The following is a 15,469-nucleotide window of genomic DNA, read 5'->3' as shown; positions in this document are numbered from 1 at the left end:
GGTCCTGGATGTGTTTCTCGGTGAGGGAAGACGACAATCGCGGATCCTAACTTAGTAGTGGGGGTTTAGTCCAGGGTCTCGCTTGACCCCGCTGCTTCCCATTTATGCCTCCTCTTCTCCCCCCTCTCTCTCTCGCTTGCTTTCCTTTTCCTTCATCTTCCCATCTTCTCACTATCTAACTACAGATATATTCTTTCTGAATAATCTACTTCTTCTTCCCCAACAACTTCCTCGTCAACCGTCCGGTACGACTCACAATGAGGCCGCGCACGCAGGATCAGACTCCGGGTCTTTTCGCTATGGGTTCAGATGGGTCAAGGTATCGTACAATAGTATAACAGTCACTGCTCGCGCATGACAGGTGTTCGGCTCGTGCTTCTGTTCCTTTCCTTCTGGTTTGGACAGGAGCGCGGTCGTTCTGAGATTATACTGTCAAAACTTGATCTAGATAATACTAGCGAAAGGACATGCGTGGCACTGATTGTCCCCTAATTGTTTGACCTACAGAAGACGAGAGGGATCTCGCATCCCTCTCTGTTGCTGACAGTTTCCAGACCTTTGCAATTACCCTCGACCTGAGTGTATTTGTGCCAAAATGTCTACTGACAAGATCACCTTCCTGACCAACTGGTATGGTTTGGGATCTCTGTTTTTGATTCTTAGAAACAGGTCACAGAATATATGCTAAATCATGCGTTCTCTTAAGGCACGCGACCCCGTATCACGCCCCCCTATACCTCGCCCAGAGCAAGGGCTACTTCAAGGAAGAGGGCCTTAAAGTTGCTCTCCTGGAGCCCAATGACCCCTCCGATGTCACCGAGATCATCGGCAGCGGCAAAGTTGACATGGGCTTCAAGGCTATGATCCATACCCTTGCTGTATGAGCTACCTTTCCCATCTCCCTTCTTCAAATCCTATACAACCAGCATCTAACCAAAGCAACAGGCCAAGGCCCGCAACTTCCCTGTCACCTCGATTGGTTCTCTCCTCGACGAGCCCTTCACTGGCGTCGTCTACCTCAAGGACAGCGGAATCACCGAAGACTTCCGCTCCCTGAAGGGCAAGAAGATCGGCTACGTCGGCGAATTCGGCAAGGTTTGCCTTCCCTCCTCCCTTCCATTCCACCACCATATCCTAACCAACCCACCCCACAGATCCAAATCGACGAGCTCACCAAATACTACGGCATGACCGCCGACGACTACACCGCCGTCCGCTGCGGCATGAACGTAACCAAAGCCATCATCCGCGGCGACATCGACGCAGGCATTGGCCTCGAGAACGTGCAGATGGTCGAGCTCGCCGAGTGGCTCGCCACGCAGGGCCGACCCCGCGACGACGTGCAAATGCTGCGCATCGACCAGCTCGCCGAACTCGGATGCTGCTGCTTCTGCTCGATCCTGTACATCGCCAACGACGCCTTCCTGGCCGCCAACCCGGAGAAAGTGCAGAAGTTCATGCGGGCTGTCAAGCGCGCTACGGACTACGTTCTGGCTGAACCCGCCCGCGCTTTCGAGGAGTACGTTGACATGAAGCCGATCATGGGCACTCCGGTTAACCGGAAGATCTTTGAGCGTTCGTTCGCGTACTTCAGTCGTGACTTGAAGAATGTTAGTCGCGACTGGGCTAAGGTGACCAACTATGGCAAGCGGTTGGGCATTTTGAGTGCTGATTTCGTGGCGAACTACACTAATGACTATTTGTCATGGGGCTTGGATGCTGACTCGACTGATCCCCTGGGTGATCAGAAGCGCATGGCTGAGTTGCAGAAGAAGGTCGCTGCCGAGGGTGGTTACAAGCGGTTGGAGGTTGCTTCTTCGGCTTGATTGATTATCAGACTCGGTGGGGCAGCTTGCTCGCTTGACACTCTAGGAACAGGGATGATTCTTATGTAACGGTCGTTTACGAGTCTAGCTGGATGTGCTAGCTTACGCACTCTTTTAGTATGACAGCAATATATCATACGATCTTTTGAGACATGAAACCAATCTTTGTAGTGATCCGTAAGAAAGCAAGACTAAACCAAGTCAGGCTAGTATCTACATAACATATATCCAAAACAGATGAGATATACTGCTGTACACATGGTCTACTCGCTATACATGCATGTACAAACCCAGAAGATACCCCCATCACCTCCTAACGACATCCATACTCCCCGCCCTCTCCACATCCGGCCCCGAACCCAATACGCGATCCCCCAACAATGCCGAAAACTCAACACTATCCTCTACCTCTGCATCACTCAGATTCACGCTTCCACCCGAACGATTCAAAGGCTGGAAGGTCCCGCGTTCTTTATCATTCCATCGATGGCTCCGTACCCAAGACACAAGATAGCCCTTCTTGACGCCGAACCATAAAAACGCGCCAATCGCTGCCGTGGAAAACAACGCAATCGTGAGGAATATGAGAATGGCATAGACTGTCTCACTGTCCACAAAGAAGGATTCGTCGCTATCACCACTCACTACGACTGCTTCGTTGGAAGTAGGATCCCATCTTGCTAACTTGCTAGCGGCAAGAGTCTCGCCCTCTGCATTGACGGCGCGAACGCGCAAGTATTTGAATTTTGCGTCGTTCGGGATGGGGATGACTGTCTCGAAGCCATCTTTAGGCACTGCTGAGAGGAAGGTGGGCTGTGCTGTTTCTGAGATCTTTTCGTTGGTGCCTTCTAGCACCCAGTGCGTGACTTCGGTGGCGCCGTTCCAACTGGCTGCTGCGCGATAGGCGTATACCTCAAAGTCCGGGAGGGTGTTAGGCGTGCCGATCCAGGAGTGTTTGAAAGTGCGATAGGAGATAACTTTGCCTCTGCTGAAGTCTCGCTCAGGTGCGAAGTGGGCGTGGCAGAGGACTTCGCCATCCATGCTGAATTCCGTCCATGCGGCGCTGAAGCCGTATCCGACAAGGACGTTGCCGCTGTCGAGGATTTGTATGGAGCCTTGGGATTGGCTTTTTATAGGGGATGCATTCCAGTACTCGTGGCGGACTTGAACGGTCATGTTGGTTTCGTCGATGTCGAGGTAGAGCCCTCTACTTGGGTATTGGGGTGCGCCTCTGCCGCGAGATGAATTGTCAAGGAGGGTGATTGCTGTGCCGTTGTCGCGGAAGCGGGCGTGGTGTTGCCAGGTGAAATTAGTAGCTGCGCCGCCTGAAAGATCGGTGAAATTGCTTCGCTTGCCGCCTAGAGTCCAGATAGTCTCGCCTGTGCGACCGTCGATATAGATCAGGCAGTTGCAGTAGCGGGCTGAAACAAGAAAAATTGCCTTTTGCGTCTTTGTCGATGCTGTTGATATGAAAGTAGTCCCACGGGCGTTTCTCATCGTCCCCCGAGCCTTCGGGACCTCTATAGACGTCGGCGATGTCGAAGTGTTCGGAGGCTCGCCATTCGAAGAGGAGTTCTTTCGTCTCAATGTTAACTTCTTGGAACGTGCCATCCCATATCCAGCCATTCTCAGGACCGCCAGCGACCCGGATATCTGCCGGGCGGATGTCATAGATAGTGTAAACTGCGGTCTCGTCGAGGGTTATGTGGAACTCGTGAAGATCTGCTGCGAGTCCTTTCGCACCACTGAGGGTGAATGCTTCCTGGTACGACGAGTCTAGCTTTATTGGAGACCTTAGTCTTGCTTTGCCCCATTACTATGCGGAATAGAGGTGGTGCCGTACCATGTAGTATGTGCCCTCGCCGTGTCCCACCCTACTGTCGTCGCCCACCCAGAACGTTAAATAATCCTGGCCCTTATAGTTGTAGACATTGAAATTGTAGGTGTGCCCGTATGGCTTCGTCCAGACCAAGCGACCCTTCTGGTCTAGGATCATCGGCCCGGGTTTATGCACGCTATACCCGCGCGGAGAGATGAAGTAATACTGGTCATCTTTGCATTGGGGCCCATACTGCAAAAAGTTGACGACTGCGCCTACGGTGGAAGTCGAACGGTAAGTCTCAATAGGCCATGGTCCCATGCCACCCTGTTCGTACCGTTCGGAGTCGAAATAGGGTCCTACATCTGCCAAGGCAGAGGCCAGGAACAGGAACGCCGCTAGCGCGACGGTTAGAGTGCCCAGAATCATGGCGCAAGGGGCGGATAGTTCAGCGCTCAGGAGACATGTGTTAAACTGCACAAAGGCAGCGCTGCTTGACAAATATAACGCCTCAACGGCGAGCACAAGATATGAAAGAGAGTCAGGGGAAGAAGGGCATGATGATCATAGGGGAAGACAGGTAGGGAGCTGGCACGATTTTCAAGACCTCGATGGGGGCGCGGGAGATCCACCGTGCCCATCGGCAGTGGCTTGCTTCAAAGCCAGCAACAGCAGACTATCCAGACGAAGGCAGGCTAAATGGCCAAATCATTTCTAGACCAGGATTACTTGTAATGGCGAGAGCAAGTGTGAATTGATTCATCCAGCGAGTCAGTGGATGCTGTTGGGTATGGTGAGGAGGTCCCGGTGATATTTTCCTTGTTGGGACAGGCGCGAATGTCCCACAGCAAAGAATGGATGGAACAAGAAGCTCTGCCGGCCAATGCTTAGGCTCGGGTTCCCTCAATGGCTGGTATTTGCTCTTTATCATTACCCCCCTGTGAAGAGGACACGGAAGTCCGATGGGTTAAGAGTGAGGAGTGGAATAGCACTGGCATGATTCAAGTCGCTGTAATCAAGCCTTTTAGCTGGGATTCATCAACCAAGCACAACTGGATGGGCAACGTCCCACTCTGTCCGACGTAGCCGGTTGGCCCTGCTCGATAATAATAGTCTCCAATCGCCAGTGCCTAATTGGAGGTACTGCGCTGGTAGTTTGGACGAGTCCGACTCCACTCGGCGCCACAGCCTTCTGAATATACTGAATTAGATTGGAGTTCTGAGGGGTATCTAGTCCTGCCCAGGAGGGTGCGAGTAATTAGATATCGGGACTTGGTCGGGACAAGGAGGTCATGGTCATTGCTAGACCTTCAGTTGCTAAAACCCCAGGCAGATTAGATTTTGTAAAGAAGTAGTAGTAGCAAGGGTGGTCGAGGACGAGTTGAAGACGAAGTTGAGGAAATGGCAGGTACAGGTCAGGTGGTATCCACGTGGAGGATCCTTTTCTTTTCTACTATTACAAGTGTCTATTCTCTAAATTTCTGGCCTTTCCCCCTACTAATCGCGCTATCGCAACATCCAGCACGCCACCTTCAGAAATTCTCACGTCATATCAGTCCTAACTCGGAGTACGTATTTTGGTATATTGTATCTAGGAGGAACTGCAGAGCCGATCCTTTCGGCAACGTTTGGCCCGAGATGTTGGTGCGGAGATCGACACGGACACCACTGTTCAAGATCGTGGCACCTCATTGCTGGGCTTTAATGTTCGTTGCGCAATTTGATTCGTGGAATGCCGCCTGTAAAAGGCGCTGTAACCCCTCTGCCTTCACGATTAGAGATGTGAGGGGTGTTCGAGGTTTATAAGGACAGATCCAGGCTACCATGGAAAGCGGATTCGGAAAATTGCTGGAAGATGGACTAACACTGCATCGTCATCATGCGACCTTCACTAGCCTTGGCGAATCTCAGCCTAGTTCCTTATCTTTTCTCCAACACTGGCGAAGCTAGGATATCCCCCAAGTCTCCACCCTCCATTGACCGGGCAGGAGTAGTATCCCGGTTCAATCCTTGCCGCAATGCCAGCTCGAAGAGCACCCCGATGCAGGTGGGAAATGGAGACTTTGCATTCGGAGCAGATATTACGGGGCTACAGACCTTTCTCCCATACGGTATCCTTTCTTCCTGGGGATGGCATAATTCGTCACTGCCTGCGAACTCCACACCATCGGATTTCACGGGATTGGACTGGTGGACGCATGATCGGCTAGTGAATTATGATATGCCCAATCCTGCAGAGCCAGAGATTTCTCAGTGGTTGATTGCAAATCCGCATCGTATCAACCTAGGTCGCATCGGATTGGTTTTCGGGGGAGATTACAGCAATTACACTGAAGAAGACCTGCAGAATAAGACGCAAAAACTGGATATTTACCGGGGTTTTCTGCAGTCTAATTTCACTATTGATGGCCATCTGACCACCATCACCACCAGCGTTGATCCAGAATCGGACACGATAGCAGTACGCTTGAATTCCGAACTTTTGGCGCTAGGCCGTCTAGGGGTCTTCCTTGACTACCCGTATGCTACGGACGAGAATAAGTTCGAGGCCCCATTTGTTGGCGATTGGACCGCTGTCTCAAATCACACGACGGTCTTGCACCATGCAGGAAATGAAAACCAAGCCCAGGTGCAGCACACTCTCGACAACACCACCTACTACACCACATTACAGTGGCGTGGTAGTAATGTGTCTATTTCCAGAGTCCCCGATTCTCATCGATACGTCTTGCAGCCAAACGGGGACCACACAAGAGAATTTGAACTCACAACAACCTTCTCTCCTAGAGAGGGCTTTCAGTCTTCTTCGCTATCTTTCGATGCAATCATCGCACGATCTCAGCAATGGTGGACGGGCTATTGGGAGACCGGAGCCTTCGTAGATCTGATGGGAGCCGGGAATGCAACAGCAGATGAAATACAACGACGCGTGATACTGTCCCAATACTTGCTGGCAGTCAATGAGGCCGGACACGATCCGCCACAAGAATCAGGGTTAGTAAATAACGGATGGTATGGCAAGTTTCACATGGAGATGTATCTATGGCATTCTGCTCATTGGACTCCGTGGGGCAAACTCCCTTTGCTGGAGCGGAGCATCGGTGTCTACAATCGGTTCCTTCCCTCATCGATGCAAAGGGCAGCCGACCAGGGATACAGCGGCTTGAGATGGGGCAAGATGAGCGACCCAAGCGGGAGATCTGCCCCAGGCGAAATCAACGCCCTGCTCATATGGCAGCAACCCCATGTCTTTTACTTCGCAGAGACGGAGTATCAGTCTGCACGGCATGCGGGAAGAAACATGGAAGATGTCCTAGCGAAATGGGACTACGTACTGACCGAGTCGGCAGACTTCATGGCATCTTATGCCTTTTGGAATACCTCCACAAACGTATATGATCTCGGTCCTCCGATGTACCCAGTCTCGGAGAATACACCACCGAACAGCACCCGAAATCCTACCTTCGAGTTGGCATACTGGCACTTCGGTCTCGACGTAGCCATATCCTGGAAAGCCCGACGTGGCCAGCAAGCTCCCCAGGCATGGACACACGTCAAAGACAACCTCGCACCATTACCGATAGTATATGCTGTAAACGAAACAACGGGCGAGAAAGTACTCACATATACACTGTACGAGGGCATCCCAAGCATGTGGACAGACCCCGACACAGTCACCGATCACCCAGCACTCACTGGCATCTACGGACTCCTACCCCCCACGGCAGCGGTGAACCAAACACTCGTATCGGCGACCGCGGCCCAAGTCGCCAGTGATTGGAACTTTACAACCTGCTGGGGCTGGGACTTTCCCATGCTGGCGATGAATGCAGCAAGGCTGGGAGACGTAGACGCCGCAGTGCAGTATCTGGTGCACCCGAATTTTGAATTTGACGACGTGGGTATGCCGGTGGGGACCAAGGCACCGACCCCTTATTTTCCTGGGAGTTCGGCCCTCTTGTTGGCTGTTGCGATGATGGCTGGGGGTTGGGATGCTGCAAATAACAGCAGTCAGCAGGACTTCGCGCCGGGGTTTCCAGCCAAATGGAATGTTCGTGCTGAGGGGTTTGGGCAGATGCTGTAGGATCAGGATGCGACTACTGTACGGTCAACATTCGTAAATCGATAGGGGACAGCTGCGTATGCAATGTACGTCTCAATAGTTCAGCTAATCTATCTCGATAGGGGTATGTAGGCACAATGTACGGGGAAATTATTATGTAGAGACAAGAAGATACGGCGGAGAAGGGTAGGCGGGTATATAGTTCCTCCGAAAAGAATCGCCGAAAGTCTTTGCTTATTTAGTGCGCTTGTAGATCTTCGCGAGGAAGGCCTCGAAGACCTCCTTCTTCAGACCCTCCGACTCGTTGATGCTGTTGATCTTGGTGCGGATTTCACCAACAACGCTCTCCTCGTATTCCTTGTAGATCTTCTCCAAGTCGAGCTCCTTGTACAGGGCCTTGACCTTGGCCTCCAGCTCAGCGTCCTTACGACCGTAAGCAGTGTCAAGGACCTTGCGCTGCTCAGCGTTGCAACGCTGCAGAGCCTGGTTGACCAACCACGAGCACTTGTTATCCTGGATATCGGTACCAATCTTGCCAATGAAGGCGGGGTCACCGTAGGCATCAAGGTAGTCATCCTGGACCTGGAAGTACTGACCCAGGGGGATGAGGATGTCGTGGGCCTGACGCAGGTTCTCGGGGGTAGCGAGCTGGAGGTAGTGCAGGGCCAGAGCGACGGGGAGGTAGAAGCTGTAGTAGGCGGTCTTGTAGGTGACGATGAACATGTACTTCTCCATGGAGAAGTTGTCGAGGTTGACGTTGTCCTCGGGGGCGGTGATCAGGTCACACAGCTGGCCCAGCTCGGTCTGGTAGGTGGTCTCGTGGAAGAGCTCGACGAGGTCGATGTAGGCGGGGTGAGAGCGGAAGTACTTCTTCAGGATAATGTAGATGCCAGACTCGAGCAGGAAGGCGTCGTTGATAGCGATCAGTCCGACTCCTTCGTGCTTGTACCAGCAGGGCTGGCCGCGACGGGTGATGGAGCCGTCCATGATGTCGTCGCTAACCAGGAAGAAGGCCTGGAGCAGCTCGGTGAGCCAGCCCAGCAGACTGAGGTGCTTGAATTGCTCATCGGTCAGGGGCTTCTTCAGGAGAGCGAGACCGGTGTCGGGGACGGAGAGACCACGGTTGAGCTTTCCACCGGGGACGTTGACATTGAGGGCCTATTGAAGAGAAATAAGGATTAGAGATTGACTTTGGGGGCGAAAACTTAGGGAGGTCGGCACATACCTTCTCGAACCACTCGAGAGCGTTCTGGGGCAGCTTGTACTGCTTCGCATAGTTCAGAAGGTCTTCCCGCAAAGAGGGGAAGACGGCCTCGAAATCGGCACGGGCAGTGGTGGACATGGTTGCACGGCAGTACTAAGGAGGGGGGAAATTGGAGGAGGAAAAGAGTGAAGGTGAAAAGAAGAGCGGCGAGGAGAGAAAGAAGAAGAAGAAGAAGAAGAATGGAGAAGAACAATAGGCACGAGAGGAGGGGATCCAGATGGTGATGATCGTCCCAATTCGTCCAGTTAGTGGCCGGCCAGCCCAATTAGGAAAACCCCGCTGTTTGTTCTGTTTGCGCCGTCACCGCCCAAAAAGGAAGGCCATTCGAGATTCCCCGGAATCTTTTGGCGATGCGATGCTCTTCGCCGCGTCTCCTGCCTCTTTTTTGGACATTGTTTTCTGCCTGCTCTCTTGGCGCTGCTTATGCGCTCTAATTAGTTGACTCCCGTTGTCTCAGGTTCTCCTGACACCACCTGTCTCCACCGTATCTGGAGCGCGCAAGATCCACCAAGCAGCAATGCTCCTGGCGCGTCACTAACTATAGTTACATACAGTCAACTCAGAAGAGCTCCGCAGCCCTTTCTTTGCTGAACGCGTGCGCATTAACGCGCGCAAACAACTTCGCTCCCATGGCTGCTCAATTCACAGACGAGAATATCAAAGAGCTCAGGTTCCGGCTCGAAGATGCGGCGATCAAATGCTCCGAGCGTTGTTTATACCAATCCGCCAAATGGTACCGTTACAGGCATCACCCTGGCTCACCTCCATGAGCAGTCACTAACCTTGTGGGTCAGGGCAGCTGAAATGCTAGATTCAATCGTACCAATTGAGCAATACGACACCGATCCAGACTCCCCCATGGACTACCCCGACGCTCCTTCGAACCCCCAGAACCCTTATCTCCGAACACAAGATCCGCTCGAGGCCGCTCTCGAAGCGCAAGAGTCATACAAGTACCTCCTTGCGAAATCTTACTTTGACACCCGCGAATATGATCGCTGCGCCTCAGTCTTCCTCCCTCCGACCATCTCCCCCGTTCCCCTTACTTCAACGCCGCCGAATCCGAAGTCTAGACAGTCGTTGACTCCGCAGAAAGGGAAATCGAAGGCCTCAGCATATAGTGGCGTCAAAGATAATAGTGTAACCAGGAATCCATACCCAAAGCTCAGTCAAAAATCGCTTTTTCTCGCGTTGTATGCTAAGTATCTGGCGGGCGAGAAGCGCAAGGATGAAGAGACCGAAATGGTGTTGGGACCGGCAGACGGAGGTTCGACTGTCAACAAAGAATTACCAGATTTGGCGCGAGGATTAGAAGGATGGTTTACTGAGCGGCAAGACAAGGGACTGGAAGAGCGCAGCCAGGGATGGTTGGAGTATCTGTATGGTGTTATACTTCTTAAGGGACGAAATGAAGACGAGGCCAAGAAGTGGCTTATCCGGAGTGTTCATCTGAACCCATTTCACTGGGGCGCCTGGCAAGAGCTGAACGACTTGCTTGCAAGCACAGAAGACGTACGTCCCGTTAAATAATTTCGCAGTCGCAGGTTGCTGATCGTTCTCGCAGTTGAACCAAGTGGTCAATCTTCTGCCCTTGAATATTATGACCCTCATATTCCGCGTATACTGCAGTCAGGAGCTGTATCAGGCCACAGAGGATACCTACCAGTCACTATCTGAACTGGAAACAATCTTCCCCACGAGTGCTTTCCTCAAGACCCAAAGAGCATTGTTATACTACCACTCAAAAGGTACGGCTGCACTACAAACACACATTGCATAGACAAGCTAACCTTTCCTATAGACTTTGAAGAAGCCTCCAGTATCTTCACAGACATTCTCGTTTCATCTCCCCACCGTCTCGACAGTCTCGACCACTACTCCAACATCCTATACGTGATGGGCGCGCGCCCGCAGCTCGCATTTGTCGCCCAAATCGCGACCGCAACGGACAAATTCCGCCCCGAAACATGTTGTGTAGTAGGAAACTACTACTCGCTCAAATCCGAGCACGAAAAAGCGGTCATGTATTTCCGCCGCGCCTTGACCCTAGACCGAAACTTTCTCTCAGCCTGGACCCTCATGGGCCACGAATACATCGAAATGAAAAACACCCACGCCGCAATCGAATCCTACCGTCGGGCAGTCGACGTCAACCGCAAAGACTACCGCGCCTGGTACGGTCTAGGCCAAGCCTACGAAGTGCTCGACATGTCCTTCTACGCCCTATTCTACTACCAACGAGCCGCAGCGCTACGCCCCTACGACCCCAAAATGTGGCAAGCCGTAGGATCCTGCTACGCCAAAATGGGCCGCATCGAACAGAGCATCAAAGCGCTCAAACGAGCCCTCGTCGCTGGCTCCTACTACGCCGATGACTCCTCCCAAGTAGGAGGAGGGGGGCCAGAGCGGAAGATACTCGACCCCGAAACCCTCCACCAGATCGCCACGCTGTACGAACGTCTTGGCGATGACGAAGAAGCGGCCTCGTACATGGAACTCACGCTTCAGCAAGAGTCAGGCCAAGTGATCCAGGAAGATGAAGACATCTCATCTGATAATGATGACGACGACAACCAATCTGGGACGGAGGGGCAGTCTAGCTCAAGACGGACGCGCAAGTCGTCGACTCAGCAGAATGAGGATGAGGATGACACTTGGCATGGAACGGGCGTCACAGCTACTACTTCCAAGGCTAGGTTGTGGCTTGCGCGGTGGTCTCTGCGTAATGGGGACCTTGAGCGTGCAGATCAGCTGGCTGGTGAGTTGTGTCAAGATGGGGTTGAGGTTGAAGAGGCGAAGGCTTTGATGAGGGATGTTCGCGCGCGGAGAGAAGGGGATGAGTGATCGTTGTTATTGTTGTCATAGGTTGGGGATTTTGTACTCCGTCTCTTACGACCTTCCTGCATTTCCTCGGGGCTACTACTAGCGAGGCGTTTGGGAGAGAGTCATTATGAAATGTTTTCATATAAAATGTTCCTTTAGGTGGTTACTGGTATATTCATTAATGGCTAGAGATCAAGTTGTATACAGACGCAGACAAGAGAGAGAGGGAAGCCAGTGTATCTCAAATAGTATAAGTGTTCGGTGTCTCAGTGCGGAATATTTCCTCCAACCGACCCAACTCACGTCTATCGAAGCTAACCGTGATCTTAGGCCTCGTGCAGAGCGCGTCACATTCTCCGACTTGGTACATCTCAAACGTGTCACAACCTGTAGTCCCGTTGAACGTCCAGCTCACGCATGCATAGAAAAACACCTTGCTAATGTCTTCCCATGTCTGGCCGGGGCAAATTGCCGTGTCATAATTACTGATCTTGAGTTTGAGAAAGCTCGAATCGAGAATAAAGACTTTTCCGCCATGGTGGTGGCTGTTGGATTTGTGAGACTGGAAAGCATTTCCTATGCTTTTTATTAGATCGGGAAGAACCGTACATAGCGCATCTTCCTTGGCAGGTATCATGGCCAGTCCGCAAGCTGTGTAGTGCGAGACTGCGTGAGGGTTGGATGTCCTGGGGTGGGTTCGTGACTCTAGGCGTGTTAATGAGCGGACAAACTCTTTGAGGGTGGGTGCTATATTCCATGCATTTGGTATGGATTGAGACACTGCCATGTGATCGGATGATATGCCATGGTGAACGTATATAAGACTGTGGAGCAATGGTGATAGAATGCGCTGGATTGGTTTCTGGCCGAGGTGGGCAGTCACGACTTTATCACCAAGTGGATGGCGATTGCAAATTTCCTGGCTTGCGTTTGATCCGATATGGCAGTGTAGCGGTGTATAAACTGGTACTGAGTGCTTTTGCAGCTTGTCTAGGCTAGTTAATGGACTAGGCATTCGACAGGAGCGGGAGGCTTTCTCTGCATCAGAAGAATCGGTTGGTTGGGTTGAGTTCTTCCTCTGTCCCGCTGCATGGGAAGACAGATTTTCATTGTCTGTCAGGTAATTGCCGCATACACTGTGCCCTGCAGGTGGGGAGGGGTCTCTATTGAGATCCACGTGGATGGGAATGGTACGTTGCATAGCGCTGCTCTCGCGACGTCGTTTGGTTTGCCTCGTTGAGCCAGGTAACGCGTCTGGGGCGTTTAATGCTTTGTTAGGGAGAGACACGAATGCTCCGTTACCTGAGTCATCTTTTGCAGTAGTTGAAGACTGGGGACAAGGGCTCTGTGTTGTCTGAAAACTTTGTGATCCCTCCGGTGTACACTCCGTGCAATCTCGCAGCTTAATCCGTTTGGCGGCTTCATACTCGTGAGTCCCTGGATCCTCATCAAGGACGGTTCGAGCGGTTTCTGCTAATAACTGCAACTCTCTATATGACGCAGCGTCCTCAAATGATCGGTCAGAAAGGACCTTCAAGATCCTAGGGAAACGCAGTGTATAGTATCTGGCGCCAGACGGCTTTTCGAAGCCACTGCCTAACATCTCAACGACAAAGGGTGTTTTGAAGACGACGTCCATAGGGTTGACTACACTCTCTCCGTATTCAAGATTGAATCCGTGTTCGGAGTCTGGACTGCGCGCGCAGAATTCGCCGTATTGGTTTAAGAACTGCATGAATCTGACATGCATGCATTTGTGGTTGATAACATCCAGCACCCGAAATTTTGGTATGGCTCCACATTGAACAACCATCTCTTTATTGACGAGGCATCCAATGAAGAATTCAGTCCATAATAGCTTTTTGACTTGCTTGATTGCCATAGCATCCCGAGAGTTATACCTCGCGCCGATGATTGCGAGGTCGACGGTATCACCCAGTCCGGGTATATAATCCTTCTTTAGCTTGATCCAGCGACCGAAGGAGGGATTGTCCTTGTCATCAGAAAATATTGTAAAGTAAGGATCTTCACATGCTTTTAGGACAAATCCTTCCCATCGCTCATCGATGCCTTTGTGGAAGACACTTTCTAGTCGAGATTGACCGCCATGATGGGAAAAGTCAACAACCCACTGCTCAGATATATCCGCACGTCCTGGGATTGGCTCTATAATGTCTTTCAGAAGCAATCTCCGCTCCCGGTGTGGGAGCCTCAGACAAACATTGTCATCGATGAGCAGGATGTCAAAAAATACTATCATCAGATGCTCATAAGGTTGTGGGCTATTTGCAGAGTCAGAAGACAGCGCTAGAAACTACATGCCGTGCCACTTACGGAGAGTCGCTTTCAGTTCCAATGAAAGTGCCTGAACGCGATATGAACTTACGCAACTTATGAAAATCTGCGATCTTGCCATGCTTATCACTCCAAACAAGCAGTTCGCCCTCCAGAATGCATCGCCGGGAAACTTTGCAACCCGGCCGTCTTAGGTTCAAAGACTCGTTGATGACTTGATGGATACCGGCGCGGTCTGCTGTTGAATCTTTACCGCTTTTAGAAAATATTTGAATCCAGTTGGAGTCCTTGGAGAGATCGATATGTATCTGGCAATATTCACCATCATACTTCCTTTCGATACTCATACGACGGTTGCCGACCATGCGACAGCAATGCTTGATGCTCCTAGCCTTATAGTACTCGGGTCGTCCTATCTTGACTCCCACAGCAGGACTGAGATGCCCTAATGCGATGAACCCCAGGTCTTTGGCTAATGCAGGCTCTGGTTGAGGCGGGAAGTGTCTTATTGGGCTAGTACCCAGCACGCTTAAAGCGCGTTCGAAAGAGTCCTGAAAGAGAAGCAGATGTGGAAGAAGGAAATGGAAGCGTTTCAAGATCATGTTTGTCGGTAGAGAAACAGGAGAATAACTTTTTAGTATCATCCGTGTAAGCCATTTCGCATCTCTGCTACTTAGTCGTCGATATAATGAGGACAGCGTCTGATCGACCTTGACTGCCGTACGCTGCCTTCGCACCCGAGGGCCAGAAAACTTGCAACGAGAGGCGATTTCAGCTAGAGCTTTGTCTATCTCCTCCACAGTGACATCTTGGCCGTTGGTGACATGGTTTTCAGCCTGCCGCATGACATTCTCCACGCATTGTCCCAGGTCTACGCCCCCGGAGACACGCCAACGCTCCAGCTCCTGCCGCCGTGAACAGCCCAGGAGCAGACACCGTGCTATAATCTTGGCCAGGGATGTATCCTGTAGCCAGTAGACACGATCTGTTCGTTTCTCAGGAAATATGCAGGAAAGGAGGGCCAACTGGTCGGTATCTTTGTCGTGAATTTGCTTGTCATTTTGGGCGAACCATTGTGATACGACCCGAATGTCAGGATTCACAACTTTGGCCTCATGGGCAGCTTTCAGGATCCTGTTATCTTCGAGGGCTGATAGTAAGTCGCACAAGCGAGCAAATTTGAACCCCATATAGTGGTAGTAGCCGCGACGGGCGCGACTCAAGTGTCAGTATCGGTGGCAGGCATCCAAAACAGCCCAGTAACTGCCTGAAACATGACAGCTAAGCGAAGCACAGCCTATGCCATGAGGTTACTAGTACTCAGGAATGCACAATCCAGAGATGACAACAAAGAAGGAAGTGAAGATGAAGGAAGACGC

At 51.6% G+C, this 15,469-nt stretch overlaps 6 protein-coding genes across 6 annotated transcripts; 3 read left to right on the top strand and 3 right to left on the bottom strand.

Moving 5' to 3' along the window:
* Window positions 1–595: 595 nt before the first annotated feature.
* On the top strand, window positions 596–1,826 carry BDQ94DRAFT_173572 (NMT1/THI5 family protein; the record flags this gene model as incomplete). Its single annotated transcript, XM_026772190.1, has 4 exons — window positions 596–630; window positions 707–878; window positions 946–1,095; window positions 1,155–1,826. The coding sequence occupies 4 exons, from the start codon at window positions 596–598 to the stop codon at window positions 1,824–1,826; spliced, it is 1,029 nt and encodes a 342-aa protein (XP_026622843.1).
* Window positions 1,827–2,122: 296 nt separating this feature from the next.
* Window positions 2,123–4,074, bottom strand: BDQ94DRAFT_182096 (arylsulfotransferase family protein; the record flags this gene model as incomplete). The annotated part of the gene is made up of 3 exons (XM_026774060.1): window positions 2,123–3,205; window positions 3,255–3,606; window positions 3,670–4,074. 3 exons carry the CDS (start codon window positions 4,072–4,074, stop codon window positions 2,133–2,135), a joined length of 1,830 nt encoding a protein of 609 aa, XP_026622842.1. The 3' UTR covers window positions 2,123–2,132.
* A 1,450-nt stretch (window positions 4,075–5,524) lies between these two features.
* On the top strand, window positions 5,525–7,862 carry BDQ94DRAFT_182093 (uncharacterized protein; the record flags this gene model as incomplete). The annotated part of the gene is made up of 1 exon (XM_026774059.1): window positions 5,525–7,862. The coding sequence occupies one exon, from the start codon at window positions 5,525–5,527 to the stop codon at window positions 7,727–7,729; it is 2,205 nt and encodes a 734-aa protein (XP_026622841.1). The 3' UTR covers window positions 7,730–7,862.
* On the bottom strand, window positions 7,836–9,173 carry erg20 (bifunctional (2E,6E)-farnesyl diphosphate synthase/dimethylallyltranstransferase). The gene is made up of 2 exons (XM_026776596.1): window positions 8,934–9,173; window positions 7,836–8,866 (listed from the first exon to the last, which is right to left on the bottom strand). Exons 1-2 carry the CDS (start codon window positions 9,048–9,050, stop codon window positions 7,943–7,945), a joined length of 1,041 nt encoding a protein of 346 aa, XP_026622840.1. The 5' UTR covers window positions 9,051–9,173; the 3' UTR covers window positions 7,836–7,942.
* Window positions 9,174–9,601: 428 nt separating this feature from the next.
* On the top strand, window positions 9,602–11,816 carry BDQ94DRAFT_161824 (anaphase promoting complex subunit CDC23; the record flags this gene model as incomplete). The annotated part of the gene is made up of 4 exons (XM_026769444.1): window positions 9,602–9,705; window positions 9,767–10,484; window positions 10,537–10,720; window positions 10,774–11,816. 4 exons carry the CDS (start codon window positions 9,602–9,604, stop codon window positions 11,814–11,816), a joined length of 2,049 nt encoding a protein of 682 aa, XP_026622839.1.
* Window positions 11,817–12,036: 220 nt separating this feature from the next.
* BDQ94DRAFT_182087 (ATP dependent DNA ligase domain protein) lies at window positions 12,037–15,420 on the bottom strand (the record flags this gene model as incomplete). The annotated part of the gene is made up of 2 exons (XM_026774058.1): window positions 14,130–15,420; window positions 12,037–14,077 (listed from the first exon to the last, which is right to left on the bottom strand). The coding sequence occupies exons 1-2, from the start codon at window positions 15,278–15,280 to the stop codon at window positions 12,037–12,039; spliced, it is 3,192 nt and encodes a 1,063-aa protein (XP_026622838.1). The 5' UTR covers window positions 15,281–15,420.
* Window positions 15,421–15,469: the final 49 nt, after the last annotated feature.

This window comes from Aspergillus welwitschiae, assembly GCF_003344945.1.
Source record: "Aspergillus welwitschiae strain CBS 139.54b unplaced genomic scaffold BDQ94scaffold_34, whole genome shotgun sequence".
NCBI classification, from domain to species: domain Eukaryota; kingdom Fungi; phylum Ascomycota; class Eurotiomycetes; order Eurotiales; family Aspergillaceae; genus Aspergillus; species Aspergillus welwitschiae.
This window is presented reverse-complemented; position numbering and strand designations above follow the sequence as displayed.

What these genes read in the sequence shown, in the direction of transcription:
- erg20 (XM_026776596.1), bottom strand. Translation starts at nt 9,050, where the DNA reads ATGTCCACCACTGCCCGTGCCGATTTCGAGGCCGTCTTCCCCTCTTTG. An exon ending in CTCTCGAGTGGTTCGAGAAG is followed by an intron (nt 8,867 to 8,933) that starts GTATGTGCCGAC and finishes TCTCTTCAATAG; the next exon opens with GCCCTCAATGTCAACGTCCC.